Source organism: Hemicordylus capensis, chromosome 1, assembly GCF_027244095.1.
Source record: "Hemicordylus capensis ecotype Gifberg chromosome 1, rHemCap1.1.pri, whole genome shotgun sequence".
Classification (NCBI taxonomy): Eukaryota; Metazoa; Chordata; class Lepidosauria; order Squamata; family Cordylidae; genus Hemicordylus; species Hemicordylus capensis.
Window position 1 is genome coordinate 340693676 of NC_069657.1, and position 27119 is coordinate 340720794.

At 43.9% G+C, this 27119-nt stretch overlaps 1 protein-coding gene across 6 annotated transcripts in view; it reads right to left on the reverse strand.

Moving 5' to 3' along the window:
- Positions 1-27119, reverse strand: part of TBC1D32 (TBC1 domain family member 32) — a 196633-nt gene that overhangs the window by 158584 nt on the left and 10930 nt on the right. For 4 of the 6 annotated variants that reach the window (XR_008313100.1, XM_053283712.1, XM_053283702.1 and 1 more), the window contains 2 exons: positions 18070-18247; positions 2452-2523 (listed from right to left, as the gene is read on the reverse strand). Coding sequence is in view for 5 of the 6 variants with exons in the window: in XM_053283712.1 (XP_053139687.1) it covers positions 2452-2523; positions 18070-18247 (250 nt within the window). In the remaining variant the exon portion in view is untranslated. Of the gene's footprint in view, positions 1-2451; positions 2524-18069; positions 18248-19418; positions 19588-27119 lie in introns of all 6 variants that reach the window. The other 2 variants (XM_053283720.1, XM_053283724.1) reach the window with 2 other exon arrangements.

The window sequence follows — 27119 nt, forward strand, 5'->3', positions numbered from 1 at the left end:
GTCCGAGGTACTCGCGCAATGGCGGTCAAACAGAAACTGAAAGAGACACGCCCCAACTGCTACTGATAAGAGCGGCACGGCCTCGTGCATGGCAGTTAGAGGCGGAGCGAGGAGCTAGCTAATCGGTCCGTGAAGTCACTGCGCAGGCGCAGAACCCAATGTTACGAATGCAACGGATCACTATCCAGATTATGAAGTTTTCTGCTTTTTGTTGTTGTTGGCCTTGAAAAGGCTGTACAAGTTTTGCAAGCTTTCACGTTATGTCTCTCCTAGGCAAATTAAGCACTTGTTATGCCTGTCAGAGGATGGCAGAGTACACCTACAAGAAGCACACTTTTAAAAGGTTTTTCTAATGTCCATTAGACCAATAGAGAGGGGTGAAACAAAGGTAGAAACCCCAAAACAGACTGTTTTCTATGCCAGAAAATCACCAAGAGGAATAAAGCCAAAATGAAATCCAGAGAAGAAGCAGTAAAACTGTCCGTAGTCAAGCCAAAAAATCAAGAGGAAAAGTTTTAATCACAGAGCGTCTCATGGAGTTTGGAATTCTCCTGCAGAGGTTATTGAGCAGGAGCAAACCAAAGTTGTGAGAAACATGGATCACCTCAAAGATCTGTTTTTTAACAGATTAACTTCCGTCCCTGATTTTCCCAACAATCTCCCATTACAAAGTTAATTCCTGCCTAATTCATTTCCATCCAGAATAATTCCTTCAAGTTCATTTCCTCTGCCCCCAGGTAATTTTCCCATCTTCTTCTCCTGCCCCCACTCCACCCCCAGCACAAAGAAAGAAACAAGCCCCTTTTCTTAATCATTTATTACAGCATTTGCTGCCCTTCAGTCTAAACTATAAATGCAACACATAGCACATTGTTAAATGCTTCTGTTCTCGCAGCTCCATATCCAGCTTAAAGAGGTTGGAGAACAAAGGAATGAAATAATAAGTGTCTAATCAACAGCCAGTCATAAGTCATCATGAAGAACCATTTTGTTTCAACTACCTACCTGTACTACAAAACTGAACACCAAGCAGGCATAGGTGAGGTGCTCAGGTTAGGGGCACACTGGGAGCAAACCAAGTAAACATCTTTTGCATACCTTTGCTGTTACCATGGGAGAGGTCTAGGAGTAGTCCCCCCGCAAAAGGTAGCATCTGTGTTTATTTAAAACCCACATGCATGATAATGAAAAAGCATGATTTATTTTAGTTGCATGCATGCTTGTTCATTTTTAACATTGTTTTGCATATAACATTATGTGCATATACAACTGCATACCATGCAGTAATGTCACTCATCAAGGAGAAAAATCTGGCATAACCATCTCCTTGATGTGCTATACGATGAAGCTTTCCCCCGCAAGTATATCAGTCTACTGTATCATTCTGTGTAATGTGTAGAACATTCTTAACCTTTATGTCCAGAAATCACCTTGTATTAGAAGATACTTGGATACAAAGGGCCCATAACATTTAGAGAATATCTAAATGGGAAAAATTGCCAAAGTAAAAAGCACTCTAAACAATAAAGAACAAAAAGGACAATTCCATTTTTTAAAGCAACACCATCTGGCTCATGACACTGTTTTGTTTGGTTACATGGTGGCCCATGAACCTGCTATGAAATGAGCTTTTAAAAAAAATTCAAATTGTAATACTAAATATTGGCCCATATGATGCACATGGCAATGCTAGCCCTGAAGCCAGCAGTGGAGGTGCTGCACAAGAGTGCAGTTGCGCAACTACTTAAGGCAGAACACCTGCACTTGTACTGCAGAACTTAAATGGTTTCCAATGAAAACAGTGCTGCACAAGCACAGATATGCTGATTTAAGTAACTGTGCAACTGGGTTCTTGCGCAACACCAATATTACTTGAACATAATGCAAGCGATTATTTCTAAAAATATTTTTCCATTCCAGAGCTAATCCACATAGCTCTATAACACTGTTTTACTACTTTCAACATATACAGATTAGCATTTCAGCATGAGAATAGCTTTGTATACTGGAGCAAAGGGTAGCTACTTCAAAACACACTAGGTCACAAAGTTTGCCAAAAGAAAAAGAAAAAAGAGAAGATTGCATCTTAAGTAGCAGTAATATAATACAGTAATGCATACAAGCAATCTTCTCTGCCTTATCCTTCCTAGGACAGTTCCTTGAGCCCTCCAATAAGCAACTCCTGGAAGTTGGGGGACCCTGAGTAATGGCATGATTTGCAGCACAGGGGGCTGCTGCAAATTGAGCAATTTCAGGTAATCCCACCCCCACATTGCAATCCAAAGACATGGAATCCCCTAAAAACTCCTGATTCCTTAGGAGTGGTGGGGAAGGAGGGAAGATCACAGATGAGTGCCACTGAGGTCATGCTGATACAATCTATTTTTTGTGGTGTGTGGGCACGCACATGCACCTCAATTATTCTCCCAAATTCGCTCCTGTTAGACTCACCTCCTTAGGCTGTGCTGGATCAAGCCGTTCTACAAGTTGCTGTAATTGTTCTTGATTCATGAATGTATAACTCTGCAACACATTGTAAAATGCTCATTAAGTAAATCCTGTTAAAACAAAAATTTAATAGCTATGATAACTAGCTATTAGTGATATAAGATTTACTTTAAGAGATTTGCATTATCTTACTGGATTATTAAAAGCAATATTTTTAATTAGCAAATTGAGAGACAACCCCCCCCAACCTCTCATTTAATTAGATAAAGTGGACTGCCACAACATTTATTTATTTTTGTGGGGGAAGTGCATAGCATTTTGGTAACGACAATATTGTATAGTGCTGCTCCCTATAAATATGTGCAAAGGTTTAAATACATATTAAGCCTTTTTAATTATGTATGCAACTAATTTATCAGCATGAGATGTACTAATTAAATAATGTGGTTCCTCTCCAAAGCTCTGCGTACAGCACAAGTAGACCTTCTAATTGGCTTCAATATGAGGGTAGCCTGTATAATGGAGATATGTGAACAGAATTGTTCCCACTGCTGCAGTCAATGGGAAAGCCCTCGGTTGTGTGCTTTGGAATTTCTATATACTTAGGAGTCCTAAGATACAGATATATGTGTATTCTAACTTTCACTAGGGACAATCCAGATCTATAAAAACCAGCAGCCTCTAGGCCTTGATCTAAATTGAATTGATTTTATTCATTGATTTCGCAATAACAATTTCAAGAAAATACAGCCGCCAGTCTGGCAGTATAAGTCAAAGAGAACTATTTCTCACTGGTTTCATCAGCAATGAACAACAGCACGACCCCAAGATGAGCCAGTATAACTTAATGCAGGCAAGACTTAATCCTGGGAGGGGATAGGATAATCCCCTACTACTACTCCTTTGTCTACCTTACGGCACATAATGGCAACAGCATAGTATTTATGCCATTTAAAATTCCATTAGGGTAACTGGGAATGTGCTGTCATAAGACATTGGATAGCAATCCTGTCCTCGTTGAGCCAAGATTTATCATATTTTTACATCGCCCCAAATTTTCATCTCTGGGCGGTTTACAGCAACATAAACAAATTAAAACTGAAACGAAAACCTTATACAATTTAAACCCACCTTAAATGACATTGTAAGACACATGTGTGTTTTGGAAGCAGCATAGAAGGACTCCCTCTTCCAGCCTTAGAAAAACAGGTTGTTCACCTGTAACTTGGGATCTGGTAGTGCTCCATTGACATTCATAAGAATGGGTACTGTGCCTGCACAGGATACTCACGGTGGAATGCTGCAGCTCATCGAGGTGTCCGCACCCAGCCTCCTCCACGTCTCCAGCGTGGTGGTATTGAAGGCAGGTTCTCGGACAACTACAAAGGAGGACAATCATCTTTAGTTGGTGAGTTCACTTTTGAAATCCTATTGCAGGCACACTCATTACGCTCATAGCGGAAACACTACTGCAGTGGGGTGGTTCGGGAGAGTCTTGTTGATGTCAAAGGATCACTACCAGTTCATAAGTTACAGGTGAGCCACCTGTTTATCTGGATTGTAATCGTTGAAAACCAGAATAATGGGTGTTTCGCTAGCTGCCTTTGGAGGAGGGTACAGTCATAACACCCGCTTTAAAACACTTCTCCCGAAGTTAGCCTTGGCCGCAGAGCATAAGTCTATAGCACAGTGTTTGATTAATGGTAACTCTGTGAACCATGCTGCAGCTTTGCAAATGGCCTTAAAAGTTACGCCAGATAAGTGTGCTGTGGACGAAGCATAGGCACAAGTAGAGTAAGCCTTGATAGTTTCTGGAGGATCAACATTCTGTGATCTATAAGTCACAGAATTGCCTGATGGTCTGGGAGCAAGAGAAAGCAGCAAACTGGAATTTCTCTGCTAAGGAAGATATCAAACAAGGAAACACAGCGAAGGAAGGAAGGAAGGAAGGGTTTGTGTCTTTGACAGAAGAGCCTCTGAGATTACAAAAACTGTAGCTAAATTTTTTATATAGCCATTAGGTTAAGGTCTCAATTAAGCGCTTAATTGTGGGAGCTGCTTATTGTTTTTATCATGAATGTTTGTATTTTGTTTTATTGTGTCTTAGCATTTATTATTGATCGTTGTATTGGACTTATTTGCTACCTCTATTCTTGCTGGCCAGTGGCTGTAATAAAATTGATGATGACAGAAGAGCCTGAGAAAGGGATTGATTCCAGGTGAGTGCCTCAGCTTATGGGAGGGGTCATATTCCTGATAAATTCCTCACATTCCTAATAAACTATCTCAAAATACTATAAACAGCCAACAAAACCAGTTATGAAAATAGAAAGCCATCAGGAGAAGGGGCACTTCCTAGTGTATTATACAGAGTGTCACATGTATGACTATTTGTATGTATGACAACCCCTGCTAACTTGGCAAAGTGGCACCTTTTAAGGTGGTGATTCTCTTTATTTAACAGGGGAAGAGTAACTGGCCCTATCCACCCCCAGCACAGTACCTCCAGTGACTGTTGCTGGTGTCTATCTTATGTTTCTTTTTCGATTGTGAGCCCTTTGGGGACATCTTATTTATTTATTTATTTCTCTCTGTAAACTGCTCTGAGCCATTTTTGGAAGGGCGGTATAGAAATCATACAAACAATTAATTAATTAATTAATTAATTAACTAACTAACATATTTGTTCCATGGGCAGAAGTCATGGGTGTGTGCTCAATGCAAGGAGCTCCTGGCTCTCAGGGAACAAGTTCATTCCCTTGAGACCAAGGTGGTGAATATGGAGAAGCTCAGACAGACATTCAGGGATGTGGCTGAAGCATCCTACTCTAGGGCTGATAGCTTCTCTGCTGTCAGGAAGAATAAAGGTCTTGGGCGAAGGACAACATCACTCTGAGGAAGAGGTAAATGCTTCTTTAGAAAGGAATCCTTCCATATCTTCTCGCACAGGGGATACTCCTCCGATGGTTGGGGGCCTCCTTGTAGTGGGCAATTCTATCATTAGAAGTATAGAGACATGTTTGTGACTCACGTGTTGACTGCCTGGTGACTTGCCTGCCTGGTGCGAAGGTTGTGGACATCAAGTGGCGTCTAGACAGGCTATTAGGCAGCGTTGGGGAGGAGACAGATATTGTGATGCATGTCAGCACCAACGATGGGGGGGAAATGTAGTCGGGAGCTCTTGGAAGCCAAATTTAGGCTGATAAGTAGCATATTGAAGTCCAGGACCCACAAGGTAGCATTCTCAGAAATGCTACCTGTTCCACATGCAGGTTCAGCAAGACAGGCAAAGCTGAGGGGTCTCAATGCATGGATGAAAGGTTGGTGCTAGGAGGAATGGTTTAGATTTGTTAGGCACTGGAATACATTTTGGGGCAAGCAAAGCCTGTACAAAATGGGAGGACTACACTTGAACCAAGATGGAACCAGACCGCTAGCATTTAAACTAAAAAAGGCCGCAGAGCAGCTTTTAAAATGGCGCCTGGGGATAGCCGACAGGAGCTGGGGAGTATTTGGTTCGGCAAATACTATCCCTTAAGGTGTGAGGATGTAAAGGACTCAGATAAAACAGAAAGGGACAAAGTAGAACCACATAAAGAGCAGACAGGAGGATGTGCCAGCTGGTCAAAGAGTCAAAAGAAAGATAGACACCAGATAAGAGATTTAGTGTGTAGGTGATAATGTGCCAATGCCAGAAGCCTCCAAGCCAAGATGGACGAGCTGGAGTGCTTGGTTGCTAATTCAGAAATAGATATAGTGGGCATAACAGAAACATGGTGGAACAGTGAGAACCAGTGGGATGACGTTATCCCTGGATATAAGCTCTATAGAAAGGACAGGGAGGGGTGCCTTGGAGGTGGAGTAGCACTGTATTTTAAAGAAGGAATAGAATCTAACAAGCTAGAAAACCTAGGAGGACCAGAGTCCTCCACAGAAACCCTGTGGGTGACAATAAAAGGCCTGAAAAGTAATGTGCTACTGGGGACGTGCTATCGCCTTCTGGATCAAAACGTTGACAGTGACTGGGGGTTGCAGAAGGAAATCAGGGAGGCATCAAGGAGAGGAAGGGCAGTAAAAACGGGTGGCTTCAATTACGCACACTGGGTAAATTCAGTCAGGTAAAGACGAAGAGGTCATATTTCTAGATACGCTGAATGACTGTGCCCTACAACAGTTGGTCTTGGAACCAACCAGAGAGAAGGCGACCTTGGACTTAATCTTGAGTGCCAACAGGACCTGGTGCGTGATGTCATTTTCATCAACCCTTTAGGGAACAGTGACCATAGTGTGATGGTTGCTATGAGTCAGCATACATGCGGGGAGAGAATCACCAAGGAAGTCTATCACAGACATTTTGAATTTCAGAAGAGGAAACTTCTTCAAAATGAGCCCAGTTAGATTGTATACCCAAAAGAAGGAAAGGTACCACTAAGTCCAGGAGGAGACCAGCATGGCTAACAGGTACCATCAAGGAAGCCGTAAGAGGGAAGAAGAATTCCTTCCAAAATTGGAAGGCCTGTCCAAATGAAGAGAACACAAAGGAACACAAACGCTGGCAAAAGAAATGCAAGGTGGCAATAAGGGAGGTGAAAAGAGTTTGAGGAACATTTAGCTAAAAGCATCAAGGGGAATAACAAAAACATTTAAATACATCAGATGCAGGATATCTGCCAGGCAGGCGACTGGACGGTTAGGTAATGAGGGAGTGAAAGGGATTATTAAGGAGGATATGGAGGTTGCAGAGAAGCTCAATGAGTTCTTTCCGTCTGTCTTCACGGCAGAGAATACTGAGCATATACCTGTTCCTGAACCAGGCTTTTCGGGGATGTAGGCTAAAGAACTGAGTCAGATAGAAGTGACAAGAGATGATGTTCTAAACAGTCTGGTAAAACTGAAAACTAACAAATCGCCAAGGCTGGATGGCATCCACCCAAGAGTCCTGAAAGAACTCAAATGTGAAATTGCCGACCTCCTTGCTAAAATACATAACTTCTCCCAAAAATCAGGCTCTGTACCGGACAACTGGAAAGTAGCAAATATAACACTGATTTTCAAAAAGGGATCGAGGGGCGATCCAGGAAATTACAGGCCAGTTAGCTTAATGTCTGTTCTAGGCATATTATATTATATTATATTATATTATATTATATTATATTATATTATATTATATTATATTATATTATATTATATTATATTATATTATATTATATTTCTAATTGATGGAAAGTATCCTCAAAGATAAAATTGTAAAGCGAACAGGCCCTGCTGGGAGAGAACCAATATGCCTTCTGCAAAGATAAATCTTGCCTCACAAAACTTTGGAGTCCTTTGAGAGTGTCAACAAGTGTGTGGAGCAAGGTGATCCAGTTGACACAGTATACCTAGACTTCCAAAAAACTTTCAACAAACTTCCTCATCAAAGATTCTTGAGAAAACTTAGCAGTCATGGGATAAGGGGACAAGTCCATGTGTGGATTGCTAACTGGTTGAAAGACAGGAAACAGAGGGTAGGATAAATGGAGAGTTTTCACAGTGGAGGGAAGCAAGAAGTGGGATCCCCAGGGATCTGTACTGGCACAAGTGCTTTTTAATTTATTCATAAATGATCTGGAAGTAGGAGTAAGCAGCGAGATGGCCAAATTTGCAGATGATACCAAACTCTTTTGGGTAGTGAAATCCAAAATGGATTGTGAGGAGCTCCAAAAGGATCTCTCCAAACCGGGTGAGCAAGTGTCAAAATGGCAAATGTGCTTCAATGTTGGTAAGTTTAAAGTGATGCACATTGGGAGAAAGAACCACAACCTCAAGTATACATTGATGAGATCTGAGCTGTCGGTGACTGACCAGGAGAGGGATCTTGGGGTTGTGGACAGCTTGCTGGAAGTGTTGACTCAATGTGCGGCAGCTGTGAAAAAGGCCAATTCCATGCTAAGGATCATTAGGAAGGGGACTGAAAATAAAACAGCTAATATTATAATGCCCTTATACAAAACTATGGTGCGGCCACATCTGGAGTACTGCATACAGTTCTGGTCACCACATCTAAAAAAAGGACATTGTAAACTGGAAATGGTACAGAAGAGTGCAACCAAGTTGATCAGGGGCCTAGAGCACCTTTCTTATGAGGCAAGGCTACAACATCTCGGGCTTTTTAGTTTAGAAAAAAGACGACTGCGCAGAGACATGATAGAGGTCTATAAAATCATGCATGGTGTGGAGAAAGTGGAGAGAGGAAAATTCTTCTCCCTCTCACATAACACTAGAAATACAGGTTGCTTACCTGTAACTTAAGATCTGGAAGTGATCCATTGTGGTCATAAGGCATGGGTTCTGCGCCTGCGCAAGGACCTCACGGGCTGATTGAATAGCTCCTCGTGGCGCCCCTGTCATGCCCTCGAGCTCCAACAGCGAGGAGGAAGGGGAAGCTGTCAACTTTCCAGCCGATTCAGGAGTGTCTGAGGGGCAGAGCCCGGCTGTCAGCATTCATGAAACGGCTGTGGTAGATCCAACTAATGATTTAGAGCAGGCACGGCAACCTGAGTCAGCAGAAGGCGTGGGGGACCAATGCGGAGAGGAGCTACCTAATGGAACACCAATGACTCCACAACAGCGCAGAATCACGAGACGTAGGATGCAATTAGAGGCTGTTAGGAGGAGCAAATGCCTCTTGCTGAGGGCTGACAAGCCGTGAATTCCTACCAGCTGGGAGCTCTCGGCTTGCCCTATAAATCACAACTCTAACCTCCTATTCATTGCTGAGAATCAACATTCGTCAAACATTCCTTGCCGACAGCGTTCAGCTAAGCCATATCCAATATCAGCAGCTCCGCTTGCTTCGTGGACTTCCCTAGCAGCTGGCCAGACCTTGACAGCCCCTTCCGCCTGCACATGCTGTGCCGAGTCTTTAAAGAGGCAGCTGGGGCGTCCATTTTCCAGTTTCTCGCAGACCACCTAAGTGACGATCCACAGGAAGAAGTTCAAATGCAGCTGTGCTTCATACTGCAGCAGGGACGGTAGGGAGGGGCTTATGACCACAACGGATCACTTCCAGATCTTAAGTTACAGGTAAGCAACCTGTATATCTGGAACGTGATCCATTGTGGTCATAAGGCATGGGTGATTAGCCAGCTTTTCCTCCTGGAGATGGGTGCAGTAGTTCCAGCTATGCTAATACCCCTTTTAGAACACTCCTCCCAAAATCCGCTTCCTTTGCCATTCTTAAGTCCAAAGCATAGTGTTTGATGAAAGGCAATTGTGAGGACCATGTAGCTGCCGTGCAAATATCTGACATACTAATGCCAGACAAGTGGGCAGCTGAAGCTGCGTACGCTCTAGTCGAGTGAGCTCGCACAGTTCTTGGCGGGGCAACACCTTGGCTCTTGTATGATAGGAAAATCGCTTCAACCAACCAATGCGCCAGACGTTGTCTAGAAATAGGAAAACCTTTGCATTTCCCCTTGTATCCCACAAAAAGTTTCCTAGTCTTTCTGAAATTCTGTGATCTTTGGAGATAGAATAGGAGGGCTCTCCGCACATCTAAGGAGTGGAGCGCTATTTCCAACGGAGTTTCCGCATTCTGAAAGAAGGTGGGAAGCACCACTTCCTGATTGATATGGAAGTCCGTGACAATCTTCATGCGAAAACAAGGGTCCAGTCTCATGACTACCTTGTGAGGATAGAATTGAGTATAAGGTTTATTGACACGGAGAGCTGTCAGTTCTCCTACGCGTTTTGCCGTTGTGATTGCTACCAAGAAGGCAGTCTTCAAAGACAGCATTTTGAGGGGCACAGTCACCAGAGGCTCAAAGGGGCTTTCTGTTAGTGCAGATAGTACCAAGGACAGGCTCCATTGTTCCATCAGCCGTCATATGGGCAGATGTAAGTTATTTAGGCCCTTCATGAAACATTTACAATCTGGGTGGGAGAATACAGTCAACCCATCCCATCCCACATGTCTTGCCGAAATAGCTGCCAGATGAATCTTGATAGATGCGTTAGCTAAGCCCTTCAACTTTAGGGAGGTCAGGTAAAGGAGCACTTCCCGAGAAGTGGCCTGCAAAGGTGCCACTCCTTTGCTTGACATATAGATCTTAAAACGTTTCCACTTGCTCGTGTAATTCCTATGCATAGACCGTCTCCTACTGTTGAGGAGGATTGCCCTCAAGGAGCGATCTTCCAAGCTGTCATCTTTAAGGTGTGAACCTCTGGATGCCAAATCTGGCCCTGCTGTTTTTGCAACAGATCTAGTACTTGTGGAAGCCTGACATAGGTCCCTTGGGACAATTGCAGCAGCGGGGCGAACCACGGCTGATGTGGCCACCACCGTGTTAGAAGTATGCAATCTGCTCTGTCCCGAATTATCTGCCCCAAGACTCTTCCTATTATTGGCAGTGGAGGAAAAAGATAGAGAAGGCCCACACTCCATGTGCGGTGAAACGCATCCCATAAATAAATATGTTTTTAGCTTGGTGTTTTTATTGCTTGGTATTTTTATTGCTTTTATTGTATGTTTTAATTTTTGTAAACCGCCTTGGGGTTTTCTTTTAATGAAAGGCGGTATAGAAATGTAAAAATAAATATAAATAAATAAATAAATCCCCCAGGGACCCTTCTCCAATGCCTGCACGCGAGCAATAATTTGCACACTTTGTTGGCAAGCGTTGCAAATAAATCCGTCTTGGTAACCTCCCAAATACTGAAAATCTGTTGGAGGTAAGCAGGCTTTATCTCCCACTCGTGCCTCTGATTGAAATCCATCACCCTGCTGAGGTTGTCGGCTAGGTGATTGTCCACGCCCCGTATGTGGATGCCTATCGGATAGATGACTTGGTGAATGCACCAATTCCAAAGGAAATGGATACGGAGACTGTGCCTCCCTGGCGATTGATGTAGGCAATTGCCGTCGTGTTGTCCAATGCTATTTGGACCACAGAGCCCCGCAGCTGTGGCTGAAACACCTTCAGAGCGAGGAACACCGCCATCAGTTCTAGGTAGTTGATGTGCTGCTTGGCCTGGAAAGGGGTCCATCATCCTTGAATGCAAAGGCCATCGCAATGGGTACTCCATCTGGTTAGCTACGCGTCCGTGGTTACCCACCGGGTTGGGGTAAGTGGCGTAAATGGAATCCCCTGTGTCAGGTTCCCAGGGTCCAACCACCAAAGCAGCTCTTTCAGAACCATCTGTGGTATTTCTAAGTGCATGTTCCGGCTGTCCACATTGGGACGGAAGCTGCGAAGATACCAAAGCTGCATCATACCCATCCGCAAGCGTGTGTATAGCACTGTCGTGGCACAGGAGGCCATAAGGCCGAGAAGCCTTTGAAACTGTATCGCCGGTTGGCATGGGTTTTGTACAAGTCTCTGGATGAGTGCATGTATCTGCAGGATGAGCTCTTGGGGCAGAAAAGCTCTCTTGCATTCGAAATCTAACACCACTCCTATGAAATTTATCCACTGTACGGGAGTCAGGTTCGATTTCTTCCAGTTGATTTTGATTCCAAGAGTTTCGAGCAGACGGACCATGTCTCGAATTTGCATGGACAGCAGGTGTTTGTTGTGGCTCACCAGGAGCCAATCGTCCAGGTAGGGGTAAATCATCATGCCCCGTGTCCTGAGATAGGCCACCACAACTGCCATCACCTTTGTGAACACCTGTGGTGCTGTTGAGAGACCAAAGGGTAGGACTTGGTATTGGTAAAGTTGATCTCCCACTGAGAAACGAAGGTATTTGCGGTGACTGGCCTGGATACCTACATGAAAGTAAGCATCCTCCAGGTCCAAGGTCACTGCCCAAGTCCCCTGGTCTAAGAAGCGAAGAATAGTTTGTAGAGTTGTCATTCTGAATTTCGAGGTCGAGATGTACTCGTTGAGACCTCATAGGTCCATTATAGCTCTGATGCCGCCATCCCTCTTTGGGATTTGAAAGTAACGGGAATAGTATCCCGACAGCCTGTCCGGCCACTGCACTTGAACAATCGCTTCTTTCTCCAATAACAGCTTTACCTCTTCCTGTAGCACCCTCGTGGCTGCTGTGAAGATCACCCCGGAGAACGGCGGTCGGATCCTGAATTCCAACGCATAACCGGTCTGGACTATACAGAGCACCCAACGATCTGATGTTATATTGTGCCATGCGTGGGCATGGCTCGCCAGTTTGATGGTATTGCTGGCGGCTGCGGGACCAATGGAAAGGGTCCTGGCATGGCTGGGCTCCCCGGGTGGAAGGGGACCCCGGTTGGGGCTGGGAGATGTTGTTAGAGTGTGCAGTGGTCGGACAGTCCCATCAAAATCCTTGCTTGGTATTGTCTTTAGTAGGGCAGGGGGTGAGGCCCTTTGACTTCTGGTGGAAGCCTTTAGCTTGTTGGGTAGGGCGGTATTGACGCTTGTAATCTCTCCTGTCCTGGTATTTGTAGGGCCTCTGGTGTTGGAAAGTACAGCCCTTAGAAAAATTGTTCGATGCGCTGGAAGACACCATAAAGGTGCGTGCCGTGAACTTCGACTTCTTCAGGGACTCCATGGTAGAATCCGTCTCATCATCGAAAAGACCCTTTCCATCAAAAGCGAGGCCTTCCACTTTCTTCTTCATGTCCTGTTGTAAAGACGTAGAGCGTAGCCAGGCATGGCGGTGCATGCTAACAGCGGTCACCATCGTACGGGACTCTGTCTCTGCCAGGTGTTTAAAGGTGCTCAACTGTTGTCTCGTAACTGCTGTTGTTTTCTCATAGGTCTCGTTAAACTTCCACTGAAATTCCTCCGGAGACATAGACGTGGAGTCCAGTAACAGGGAGTCCCATAGAAGGTGATTATAACATGCCATACAAGCGGCATAGTTGGCTATGCAGATAGCGAGACTAGCAGTAGAGTAAATTTTTCTGCCCATATCATCAATCTTGAGTCCCTCTTTGTCAGCAGGGGTTGTATGACGGCGGGCGCCTTGAGATGTTGTCGCACAATCAATTACCAGTGAATTCGGAGTCGGGTGACGCAAAAGGTAAGAATTGTCCTCCTCAGTAATTCTGTATAAATTTTCTAAGCACTTAGAGGTGGGAGCTGATACATGCAACGTCTCCCACGCTGCCTTGGCCGCCTTACTAATAGCTGGTATCATTGTAAGGGCCACTGGATGAGACGTCTTGGATTTGTGCATCATGTTGTACACTGGGTCCACAGTGTCCACGTCAGGAGATTTCAGTTCCATCCCCAATGCTTCAGCAATGTCTCTGATAAGGGCATGGTATGCTTTAAGTTCCTCTGTGGGGGAAGTAGAGAGCCTTGGTGGAACATCAGAGGGCAGGTCCGATCTTCTGCTAATATTGTCAGAGTCGGATTCTGGGGAAGTGTCCCCATCTTCGTTACCCGGTGAGGATGGGGGTGAGGGTGGAGGGGTGGACTTCCTCTTTTGCTTGCCTCCTGGATTTTCAGAGGGCTGAGAAGGAACCTGCGGCTGCTGGATTGCCGGGATCTGATGCGTTTGTGGTTGCGCCTGCGGGAGTTGCAGCGGCGGCTGCTGTAGCAGGTGAGGCAATTGCAGGGAAGCTACCAGTGATAGTCGGGACGGAAGTCCTAACGAATCCTGAAGAGGCTGCTCCATTGTTTGGCGAGGTTGAGGCACACAGGTGGGTGTCTGCCCAGGCGGTTGCCTGGGTTTCCAATGTAAGAAGTCAGCATAGTAAGTCAGCATAGTCTTGTAATAAGGTATGTCGAAAGCCACAGACGTGTTCTGGTTGTCTGGGAGATATGTAACTTGGCTGTTGGTGAGTAGCTGATAAGGCTTTCAGAAGTTGAGCTGTTGTAGAGACTTCCAGTTGATTAGAGGTTGAAGGCTGAATCATCGTCGACGGGTGGAGTGAAGCAGAAGACTGGACCAATGTCGTAGTCGACGTCGACGTCGAGCGCTGCAATGGCATCGGAGTCGGTATCGATGTTGTAGGTAGCAGCGGGATCGACGTCATAGGAAGCCTCGATACCGAGGGAGCTGTCAATGTCGACAATTGAAGTAACGGCGAACACGATGGCGATTTCGGCAGCCCAGGCTCTAGTACCTCTCCCTCAATATCGAAACCTGCCGTCAAGAAGCCTCGGAAAGTAGAGCCCGAAGGCGTTCCAGAGGTCGATCCCATCAGGTCTCTTAGGTCAGGATACCGCTCATCCTCCAGCAACTGCATACGAGGTGTACAAGGAGTTGCAGAAGACTGAATCGGTGTTTTAGCCGGGGAGAGCAAATGTACGAACCTCCCAGTCGACATTGGTGTTCTCGACATTGAGGCGGCAGGTTCGGCTGGTGGTGTCGACATCGATACCGGAGTCTGCAACAACGGCGAGAGAGTCATCGACACCGAAGTTGTGGCAGGCAGCGCAGGCGACCTAGAGGCATAGACGGAGTCGTCTGAGTCACCATCAAAGGTCTGGGCCGCTGCAGGTGAGGGGGTGCGGTGCTTTTTTACAGGAGGAACATTAGGAACTTCAGTGCCAGAGTGCCCTTTTTCCTGGTGTTCGTGGTGTTTGCGCTTGTGTTCCCTCTTGGAAACATCTTTGGGCTTCTTAAAACCTTTCTCGCCAATCTTCGACGCGGTTTTAGACTGCTGTGTTGCAGTTCCGCGGTCATCATGAGCTGTGTCACGCGCCGGAGAGGTCGGCGCCGATGGTACTTTCGATGTTGACGCAGACCTAGGTGAGGCACCAGGGCACGGTGTCAGAGAGCGAAGCGTTTCATCGTACAGCGCAGCCCGAAGGCGCAAAGCTCTATTTTGCCTGGTTTGTTTAGAAAAGGAGCAGCAAATCTTACAAGTTGCAGTGTTGTGCTCCTCCCCCAGGCACATTAGACAGGCATCCTGGTGGTCCGTCGAAGGCAGTTTTGCACAGCATTTCACACAGTGTTTAAAAGATTTGGTAACCTCCATTTGAATTGTAAAATAGAAGGTTAGCCGCGCACAAGAAATAGTCCAAAATCCTAGGCAGTCCAAATACGGTCCGGGTCAAGCCAAATAAGACAAAACGATCTGTCGTCAAAGCCAGTCCACGGAGCGAAAGAAACAGGTAGTTTGGCAATCCGAGTCAAAGTTCCAAATATCAGCAAAAATCCAATCTGTAAGGCAAAAGCGAAGTCCGTTAAGCAAGTCCGAGGTCAAGAACAAAATAATTATAGCAAATAGCAGTAGCAAGGAGCTTCAGCTCTGAGGTGTGAATGCTAAGGCGGTCAAAGAGAAACCGGAAAATGGACGCCCCAGCTGCCTCTTTAAAGACTCGGCACAGCACGTGCAGGAGGAAGGGGCGCCATGAGGAGCTACTCAATCAGCCCGTGAGGTCCTTGCGCAGGCGCAGAACCCATGCCTTATGATCACAATGGATCACGTTCCAGATCCAGAGGTCATCCCATGAAATTGATTGCCTGGAAGTTTAGGACCAGCAAACAGAAGTATTTTTTCACGTAACGCATAATCAACTTGTGGAATTCTCTGCCACGAGATGTGGTGACAGCCAACAACCTGGATGGCTTTAAGAGGGGTTTGGATAACTTCATGGTCTATCAACAGCAACTAGTTGGAGGGCTATAAGACACCTCCAGCCTCAAAGGCAGGAGGCCTCTGAATACCAGTTGCGAGGGAGTAACAGCAGGAGAGAGGGCATACCCTCACCTCCAGCCTGTGGGCTTCAAGCAGCATCGGGTGGGCCACTGTGTGAAACAGGATGCTGGACTGAATGGGCCTTGGGCCTGATCCAGCAGGGTTGTTCTTAAGTTGAACAGGTCTATGCTGAGAAATCAAGACATTGCCGCTGGCTAGTGTGTGAACTGGCTGAACCTGTGCCAGAGACGAGGTTAGAAGGTAATACAATTTTTATTGGGTTGTTTTCTATGTTCCATTGTCCTGTAAATCATAGGGGAACCCTGGGGAAGAGAGCCCCATGCCAGCAGAAGCCAAGGTTGCACCAGCAGCAGAACAGTGAGAGAAACCACACGAATGCCAAGATGTACTTGCCAAGTGGGCTGCAGCTAGCACATAGCATACTGATGCCTGAGGTGCAGTAGGTTGTTCCGCAGCAGGAGTAGGTACCCTAGTGACCTCTGGGTCTTCCAGTGGACTATCAGCACTCTGTGGCAGAAAACCTTTGAAAGTCGCAGTAAATAATCTGCTTGCACTCAAATCCAAAATGGAGAGCAGAGTTCGGACCATAGTTGGGTCCAAACTGGTGTCACTGTCATCATCACTATATTCGATATTTAAGGTCAGCACTGGTGGTCATTATAGAGGCATGATCTGCTTCGACGTTGAAAGTACAGGGCTGTTCAACGTTGAAGTGGGAGCTTGGTTTGCACCAGGCAATGTCAAAACAGGATTCTTCAGTGTCAAAGGAACATCTCAACATCGATCTGTCAGCATCGAGGGTGCAGAAGACTGGACTGGAATAGGTGCCAGTGAAATCGACCTTGCTCTCAATGTCGAAGGTTTTGGTGCCAATGGCTATTCAATGTCGATAGGCACTCATCTTCAGGCACTGTAGACCCAATGCAGAAAGGGTCTGATCTCTTTTCAAGTCAATGGCCTTTGTTTTCCTTGGTCTGAATGCTGAAGTAGAGTCTTCTTTAGACAACTTCTCTTTCCACTTTGACTGCCCAGAAGAAGTGCTCCCTTGTGAAGTACTGGGAGGTTTAGGGCTCTTGAAAGTCTTTGAGGTCGAAGAAGACACTGAAGGTTTCAACTGTTTTGGTGTAACAGTCCTCGGCATCGATGCTGATCTCAGTGTCAACAGGATGAGTTCTCCAAGAGTCAATGGGCTCAAGATTTCATTGTAAATTGTGACATGAAGCCCAAAAGTGCAATTTTTTTTTCTCATTTGCTTCGAGAAAGATAGACCAATCTTGCACACAGAGACATTACGCCCTTCATCCAGACAAATAAGGCACAATTTATGAAGATCCTTAGAGGGGAGTTGTGTGTTGAAGCCCTCACACCTCTTAAATGTTTAATCTCTTCAGCCATAATCCGTTACCTTAGTCAATCCGTTATGTTGTCAATAGCACCGTCGTCGTAGTCAAGCCGTCCCTTCATCAATAAACCCAATAAAACAACCCCCCCCACACACACACCTTTCATTTTAGAAGATCGTGAACTCTCAGGAGATAAACTTAACCGAACGAGGAGCAAAAGCACAAGGTCTGTTCACAACAGCGGTCAAAAAATGCTGAGGAATATGGCTCGCCTTAAGTAGAACCACACTGGATGCAGAGCATGGACACCTCGAGGAGCTGCAGCATTCCACCACAAGGATCCTATGCAGGCGCAGTATCCATTCTTATGGATCTCAACAGATCACGCTCCATATCTATAGGTTCTTCAGAAGAGCAAATTGTCAGGCTCCAAACTCTCATATGATAGTACTGCTTTCACGAGCCTGCACTTTCCCTCTTCCAGTCTTGTAGCCAAAATTCACACTGCACCATCAAAAACAGTAGAGAGCTCATTGAGGGGTTGCTCCTTCCTCTATCATTTGGAGCACAAGCAGCAGGGAAATGAAGCAGCATGACAGCAAGTGAATCAGGAGGTAGTTAGAATCTTCTGAAATATCTTCAAAGCTGATAAATATGAACACTTACACATATACTCCTTAAAGTACAGTTTCATACCTGATTAAATGAAGAATCACTATCAGAACAGTTATCTGTATAGTAACTGCTGTGCTGCTCCGTTTTCACTTTCCTTTGAAGTTCTTTATAATGCATCTGATCTTCTTCAAACTTATTAATCAGAGATTCGACCACAATCATCATGACATTCTTCAAGGAATGCATCATTTCTTTGTACCTTTAGAACAAGGATATGTTAAAAATGAAACAAAAATCCATACATTCTGTTATTCATAGGCTGACATCTACTAGTCTGAAAGCAAATCCCAGTGAAATTAATGGGCACTTACTTCTGGTATAGCAAAATGCTGAAAGGCATCATCTCATACTGCATGTGAGATGGCAATGGTAAACCCCTCCTGTATTCTACCAAAGAAAAACCACAGGGCTCTGTGGTCTCCTGGAATTGACACTGACTCGAAGGCACACTTTACCTTTACTTCTGGTTAGGATTGCCCTGCCTCTAAAAGAAAGTCCCCCTAAACTTAAACTTACACTGCTGAGAAAAAAGCATGTGAACCCCAAGTAGAATGAGAACCACACTGCAAGGTATAACATGATACCCTTGCGTAACTGAAGCCAGTTTTTCCTAAAGCAATAAAAGGGCATGAATTCAAGAATGCTGTGTTTCTTAAAACTCAATGATATACAAAATAGGGAATAAGACTAATTCAGGATCACTGTGTGAGATAGTAAGTGAACCCCTAGTGTCCTTAGCACAACTAATGGGCTAATTACAATGAGGTGCCTAACTAACTGGGTAACAAGTAAACCACTCTGAAGAGGAAAGCTGCATGACAGAGTTTGAACATCCTGTCATATATAAAGGTCCTGAGTTAAGACTGCATTGTGACAGTCAGTAGGACCACATCATGCCACAGTGATAAAAGAAATTCTAGAGGACCTACAAAAAAGAGCGGTTGATGCTCATCTGTCTGGACAGGGTTACAAGGCCATTTCTAAGCACTGTGGCTCCATCCATACACTGTCAACAGCTAGTTTACAAATGGGAAAAGCTGAAGACTACGGTAACTCTATCCAGGAGTGGTCATCCTGCCAAGATTACCCCAAGAGCAACCTGGAAAGTCATCCACAAACTCACAAAGAACCCCAGAATAAATCTACCATATTTACCCAAATAGAAGATTACTCTGAATTTAACACGGCCCTCTTAAAAAAATAGAGGCTAAATGCAGGATATAGCTGCATTTATATGCCTAAAGGATATAAAGGAAAAGGACCTTGAGTTTAAGATGGCCTCCTGATTTCTAACATCAAATAACTTAGAAAAAACCTAGTTTTGGATTCAGGTAAATACAGTAAAGATCTGCAGGCCTCTCTTGCTGTACCTGATGTGAAGTTTCATGAGTCAATCATCAAGGGGAAAACTGAATTGGAATAGTGTTCATGGGTGGATAGCTAGAAAGAAACCATTGCTCTCGATAAATAACATTGCTGCTCGACTCAAGTTCGCCAAGAAGTTATCTGGACGACCCGCAAAGCTTCTGGAATAATGTTCTTTGGACAGATGAATCAAAAATTAAACTTTTCAGACACAATCACAAACATTTTATTCAGCGAAAACCAAAAGTAAGAACTTCATCCTGACTGTCAAGGATGGTGGTAAAGGCTTTGCTGCATCAGCACCTGAACGGCTTACCATTATTGATGGAACCATGAATTCAGCTGCAGATCAGAAAATTCTAGAGGACAATGGCAGGCCATCTGTCTGTGAGCAGAAGCTGAACCAAAAGTGGGTTATGCAGCAAGACAACGACCCTAAACATTCTGTGGTAGATTTAACCACAGAATGGCTGAAGAAGATATTTCATGTTTTGGAGTGGTCAAGTCAAAGTCCTGACCTACACCCCCTATTGAAGTGTTGTGGCAAGACATAGTGAGCTGTTCATGCAAGGGAGCCCTCAAATGTCACAGAACTGTATGGAAGAATAGGCCAAGATTCCTCCAAGCAAATGTGAGAGACTGATCACCAGTTACAGGATACGATTAATTGAAGTTATTGCTGCTCAAGGAGGTGCCACCAGTTACTGAATCAAGGTAAGTTCTAATCACGTTTTGAATAAGAATTGTGCTAACATAAAGATCGTCCTAGGGGAGTCACAAACCTTTTCTCAGCAGTGTACGTCTCATAAAATAAGTTTAAGATCAGACTGAAAAGGTAATAAATTTAACAGTATTTGCTAAAGGACCCTCAAAGATTTTAGAATAATAAATATATATCCAAATACAACACATTATTTTAAAAAAAATGTTTTGAAATGGGAAATGTAAGGGTTTTTCAAAATTTTGAACTACTCATAAGGATGTTCTTATTTGCCACTTCCCATATACCTGGGCATTTTATTTGTGTTTATTGTTTGTCCCTTCAGATCCTAGTGCCCCACAGAAACAGACATCCACCGCTTGGGATTGTGAGCTGTGTCTGGAATTGTCCTTTTGTTATTACATTAATGCTGTGTGCGCAGTTGTGTTGGGGATATCGAAAATAGGGAAAGAGGGAAGAAAAGGACAATTTCAGATTAGGGTTGTACATGAATCAATGTTTGTGCACGATTTGAAGGGGCAGTCCGGGCACCTTTGAGAGCGAGGAGAGTAAGTCCATATGTGTGTGGCATGGTGGCAGCACATACATGGCCTCTGTACATGCGGCCCCAGCACCCCTCATGCTAACACGGCGCAAGGGGTTCCGGGAACGTGACACTGCAGCAGGAAGCTGAGGTAATTGACCCCCAACTACATCAACAAATGTTTTCAAGCAAATTGCTTCTTCACATCTAGGCAGGTGGCCAAACTTCATGGCATCAAACAATCAAGCACCTTTAGATGGCATTTTTCTGTCCATAGAAAGATATTTGTAAAATGCATTGTTAGGGTTGCCTAAGGTATGTTTGTAACCAACTCTCAGAGAAATACAAAAGCAGATTAAACTAATTAGCAATGAAAATTTATTTTTGACATGTTGGGTCCCATAGAACTTGACATCTTATGTCCTATGCATTTTTTTGTAGAACTAAAAGATGCCCTTGCAAGTCATGTTTTAAAGGATAGTTGCATTGCTGGCTATGTGTGACTGATTATCTCCTATTGCTCCTGAATAGCAAACACAGTCTAGAAAGTTAAGTTATGTTCTTGCGGCTTCTCACCAGGAAGAAAAAGAAGAGAAAAACGGCCAAGTGATATTCCACGGAAAAAAGTGTTATATTCTTATGAACAGTCATCTAAATTTCTCATGTTCTTATCTTATCTTATTTTAATTAATTAAGTAAGTAATTACATTTAAAAACCGCCCCATCCGAAAGCTCGGGGAGGTGTACAACAAGTTTTAAAAGATTGATTGATTGAAATAATAAACCCCAGTACCATTTTGTCGCCATATATCCTGGCCTCCGGATATCCCACAATGCACCATGCAACTCTTGGAATCCCCAAGGAGATGTGCACTCTACATGCCTGTCTGTGTCCATGTGGGCTGAACGCAGCCCAAGAGAACACATGATCCTGGAGCTGGGTTTAAGCATGCCAGCTCATGCCTTTAACCTCTGCTTAAAGCCGGGTTAAGAAGCTGGGTTAGATGGCACTGCCCCAGCAGGATTGGGCCATATCCTGGCCATTCTCATGTGCAGCCTAACCCAGACTGGGCTTCCCTAGTCTGGGTTAGGCTGTGCATGATAACAGCCTCAATGAATGGCACTATGTTATGATTATCCCCCATTTTCCAAAGTAAAGAACTCATAAAAGTTATCCTTTTCCTTCCCTAATCTATTGATAATTTAAAGTCTGCAACAACAATCCTTAAACCAACTATTCAGCCTTCATTAGCTCAAGTCACAAACATTTGTTTATTTATTACATTAATAAACCGCCCCATCCAGAGGATTTTTTTGATTTAAATCGGATTTTTTTTATTTTTATCCACCCTGCTAGTGATTTAAATCGTGATTTAAATCGTGATTTAAATCAGTTTGATTTAAATCAAATCCACCCTGCTAGAACAGTAGACATAATTGCACCTAAGCATTCTCTCCAACCTGCTTTAAAGTCTTCCCCATGGTTTTCAGATGAACTGCAGGAGCTGAAGCGGCGAGGCAGACAACTAGAGCGCAAGTGGAGGCAGTTCTGGCATGAATCTGATAGATTGCAACACAGAGCTCATTTGAGGATCTATGCTCTGGCAGTGCAGACGGCAAAGAAGCGGTTCTTCTCTGCCCACATTGCTTCTGCAAATTCAAGTCCAGCTGAGTTGTCTAGGGTTGTGAGGGAGCTAGTTCATGCCCCCTCTGCCTTGAATTTGAATCTGGAACCATCTGTCACTCACTGTGATATGTTTAAAAACTTTTTTGCAGATAAAATATCTTGTATTCGTGCTGAACTAAACTCCACAGTTACTGCAGAGCCTATCGTAGAGGTGCCCAGCAACTCCTCATGTAGGATTGAACTGGATCATTTTCAGTTTGTTACTTCTGATGATGTGGACAAACTACTTCGAACTGTACGCCCCACCAACTGTTCTCTTGAACCTCGCCCAACTTGGCTTATTTCATCTGATAGTCATATTATCAGAGAGGGTCTGGTAAATATCATAAATGCTTCTATGAAGGAGGGCAGGATGCCTCCCTGTCTCAAGAAGGCTATTATTAGACCATATAACACCAATTCTAAAAGAACTGCACTGGCTGCCAATAGGTTTCCAAACGAAATACAAAGTGCTAGTTATTATCTAAAAGGCCCTTAACGGCTTAGGTCCAGGGTATTTAAGAGAACACCTTCTCTGTCGTGAACCCTGTCGCCTATTAAGATCATCTGGAGAGGTCCGACTACGGGTGCTGCAATCTCATTTGGTGGCAACTCGGAACCGGGCCTTTTCTGTGGCTTCCCCAGGGCTTTGGAACGCGCTCCCTGCTGAAATAAGAGCATCTCCTTCTCTGTTTCCTTTTAGGAGGACCCTGAAGATGCACCTGTTTTCCCAGGCCTTCAACTGAGATTGTATTTTTTTTTAAAAAAAATAACATGTTTTTAACGTGTTTTTATCTATAATTTTTATCTTTTTATGAATTTTAAATGTGTTATATTGTATGTTTAAATTTTGTAAACAACCTAGAGATTTTTATACTAGGCGGTAAATAAATAAATAAATACAAACAATTCAAAAACAAAACCATTTAAAACCAATTAAAATACTTTTTTTAAAAAAACCACTTTACAAGCCTTGGAAGGCCAGGCCAAACAAATAAGTTTTTAAGGCTCTCTTAAAGGCTGACAGAAAGCCTACACTGCGGATATCTGCCAGGAATGCATTCCATAGGCCAGGAGCAGCTAGAGAAGAGGCCCAGTTCCGAGTCACCACCAGAAGTACTAGTGGTAACTGGAGATGGACCTCTCCAGATGACATCAATGTGCGATGGGGAACATACAGAAAAGGCGCTCTCTAAGATAGCCCAGACCCAAGTCATTCAGGGCTTTAAAGATAATAACCAGCACTTTGTATCTCACCCAGAACATATCAGTAGTCAGTGCAACTGTTTTAAAACAGGCATAATATGGTCTCTCCGGGTTACCCTCAGAGACCAGTCTGGCTGCCACATTTTGAACTAACTTAAGTTTCCAAACTACATACAAAGGCAGCCCCATGTAGAGCACACTGCAATAGTCGAGCCTGGAGGTTACCAGCTGATGCACCAATGTTTTAAGATCATTGCCTTCAAGGTATGGGCACAGCTGTCAAATCAGTTGAAGCTGATGGAAAATGCTCCTGGCTATAGCCTCCACCTGAGATGCCAAGGTGAAGCCTGGATCTAAAAGCACTCCCAAGCTGTGTACCTGTTCCTTCTGGGGGAGTGTAAAACCATCCAGAACAGGAAGATCTAACACATCTCTCCAATTCTAGATCCACCACAATGAGCACCTCCATCTTGCTTGAATTTAGCTTAGGGATGAGGGATTTGTTGTCCCTCATCCAGCCAATTATTGCCTGTAGGTAGGCATTTAGGGAGTGAATGCCATTTCCTGATGATGGTGTTAAGGAGAAAAAGATTTGGGTGTCATCAGCATACTGATAACACCCTGCACCAAATCTCCTGATGACCTCACCCAGCAGTTTCATGTAGATGTTAAACATGACAGAATGGAACTCTGAGAAACTCCCAGAATAGCTCCCATTTTGAAGAGCAAACTTCATCAAGTTCCACCATCTGGAATATGCCTGAGAGATAGGAGAGGAACCACTGCAAAGCAGTGCCTCCTATCCCCAATTCCCTCAGGCAATCCAGAAGGATACCATGGTCGATGGTATCAAACGCTGCCAAGAGATCCAAAAGAGCCAACGGAGTCACGTTCCCTCTGTTGATTCCTTGGTAAAGATCACCCATCAGGCCAACTAAGGCAGATTCAACACCACAGCCCGCTCTGAAGCCAGTTTGAAATGGATCTAGATAATCAGTTTCTTCCAAAAGTGCCTAGAGCTGGTTAGCCACCACTCTCTCAATCATCTTGCCCAACCATGCGAAATTGGAGACTAGCTTATAACTATCCATCACTGAAAGCTTCTTAAGAAATGGTCTAATCATTGCCTCCTTCAGACAAGGAGGCATCCTACCCTCCCTCAGCGATGAGTTAATTATATTGACTGGGCCATCTCCAACAATTTCCCTGCTAGATAGAAGCAGCCAAGTTGGTCAAGGATCCAGAGAACAAGTGGTAGGCCACACTGCCCCAAGCAGCTTGTCCACATCATCAGGCATCACAGATTGAAACTGATCCAACCTAATACTGCAAGAGCGATTGCTGTACACCACCTTAATAGACTCTGCAGAAATAGTGGAGTCCCAGTCAGTCCGAATATAGATTTTGTCCACAAGGAACCCATTAAAAGCATCACAGCAGAACAAGGTCTCCGGGGACTGGTTTGAAATGGAAGGAGCCTGAATCAAGTTCTCACAACTCCTCATAGACACCAATGAAGAATTTGAAGACATCAGTGATGAGGACTATTCTTGGAGACCAGAACTAGTGCATAAGTTGTTTAAGTAGCATGTGTTATGATTGCAAGTTCTCTAAAATTTGTTGATTTTCTTACAGATAACTCACGACTCATGATTACAGCACTCTTACACATTAGGGATGTGCAAACAGGTTCAAACTCGAACCAAGCAGGACACTGAACTGGCAATGCCGGCCCAAGTTCAAAACTAAACAGAGCCTGGTTCTATTCAAACTGGTTCAAAGGTTCGAATCTCCAAAACTGTGTTGGGGTGATAGGCACCCATGGATGCCAACAATCATCCAAACCCCAAAGCAATTGGATACTTCTGCGATTTTTAATATTTTTTGAAGCTTTTTCAATTTTTTGCACTTTCCCCATAGGGTATACTGGGGGACTTGAACCAGCCCATTATTCCCTATGCAGAGTATCTAGGGGCACAAAACTGGGGTGGGTGGTAGGTGCAATCATACACTCATGCAATTTTTAATGATTTTTTAAAGATTCTTACATTTGCATGTGTATGATTGCTTTGGTGTTCGGTGGATAGTAGGCACACACCCCGGTTTTGTGCCCCAGGTGCTCTGCACAGGGAATAATGGGCCAGTTCAAGTCCCCATTATTTCCTATTGGAAAAATTCAAGAAGTGTTAAAAAATCTTCAAAAAAATCATTAAAAATCAAAAGGAGTGTCTGGTTGCTTTGGGGTTCAGTGGGTAGTAGGCAGGTGCCTCAGTGCCTATCACCTCAGTGTCTACCATCCACCCCAGATTTGTGCCCCTAGGTGCTCTGCATATGGAATAACAGGCCGATTCGAGTCCCCGTTATACCCTATGTGGGACCTCTTAGAACCAGTTCAAGTTGGGTTCAAATTCGAACTGAACCCAGGCAGGGGGTTCGAGCAAAACCAAAACCGAACCTACCCACCCTGGTTAAAATTCGAACCAAACAGGCCAAGCTGGTTTGGTGCACACCCCTATTACACATATGGAACTCTTATAGATAGGTTATATATGTTAATGGCACAATTAACATCCATAGTTTGAGTTTACTGCTGGCTTTCAAGAGAGCCTTTAAAACCTATCTGTTTGTCCTGGAGTTCAAGGGTTTTAAAATTGTATTAAATTTTCAATTGTTAATGGTTTTATGCTATTTTAAAATTGTTCTGTAATGATTGTTTTTAAAAGGATTTATTTGTGGGTTTTATTTTTATTGTTGTGCACTGCCCAGAGCCGTTGGGGGGGGGGTATATAAACATAATAAGTAAAATAAATAATATATGCTTTATATTTTAAGAACTATGGGTTCAAGTAGACCCACATTATTCTTGTGAGTGTGATGCACTTTACACTGCAAGGTATTATTGACCCTAGTGATCTTGTAGCAACTGTACTGTCTTAATGAAATGTAGGGTTGTAAAAAAGGTTTAACTTTTTTTTACTCGCAAGTGATGTCGTGCTTAATAGCATCAATGTAGATATAGATATTGTTTTATTGGCTTTCTTGGAGTACATTGGTCCCAAACTGATACAATAAATCTTGCTACTGACCAGGGGCAAAAACAGGATCAATCTTTTTGGGGAAGACCAGCATAGGAAGGCTTTGCTTTCTAGGCCTTTGACAGTTCCGATACTATGTATCTTAGAACTTTCATCCATGACCACAAGGCTATACATGCTTTTAAAAAAAGAAATAAAAGCTCACAATCCTCAGAGAGTAAATTTTACACCGATTTCCAGAATCCTGCTTTGAGGGCAAGAACATATAGAATATTTATACATACAGTTAAAACCTACCCTTCCAATTGCTCAAGGTGCAGACTGAGCTCTCTCTAATAATAATAATTTTTAAAAAAATAAAGCACCTTTTATGAAGTTTGAATTCTCAGCAAGATTATATTACTTTAGATGTGTTTTATAAACAAAGACCACCCTTGGGCCTGAATGATACATAACTGGAAGATAAGATTTATCTATGAGTTCTAACAAACAAGTACTTTCATGGGAATAAAGGAATGGCTGGCTCAAAACTGACACGCAGTACCTAAATATAAA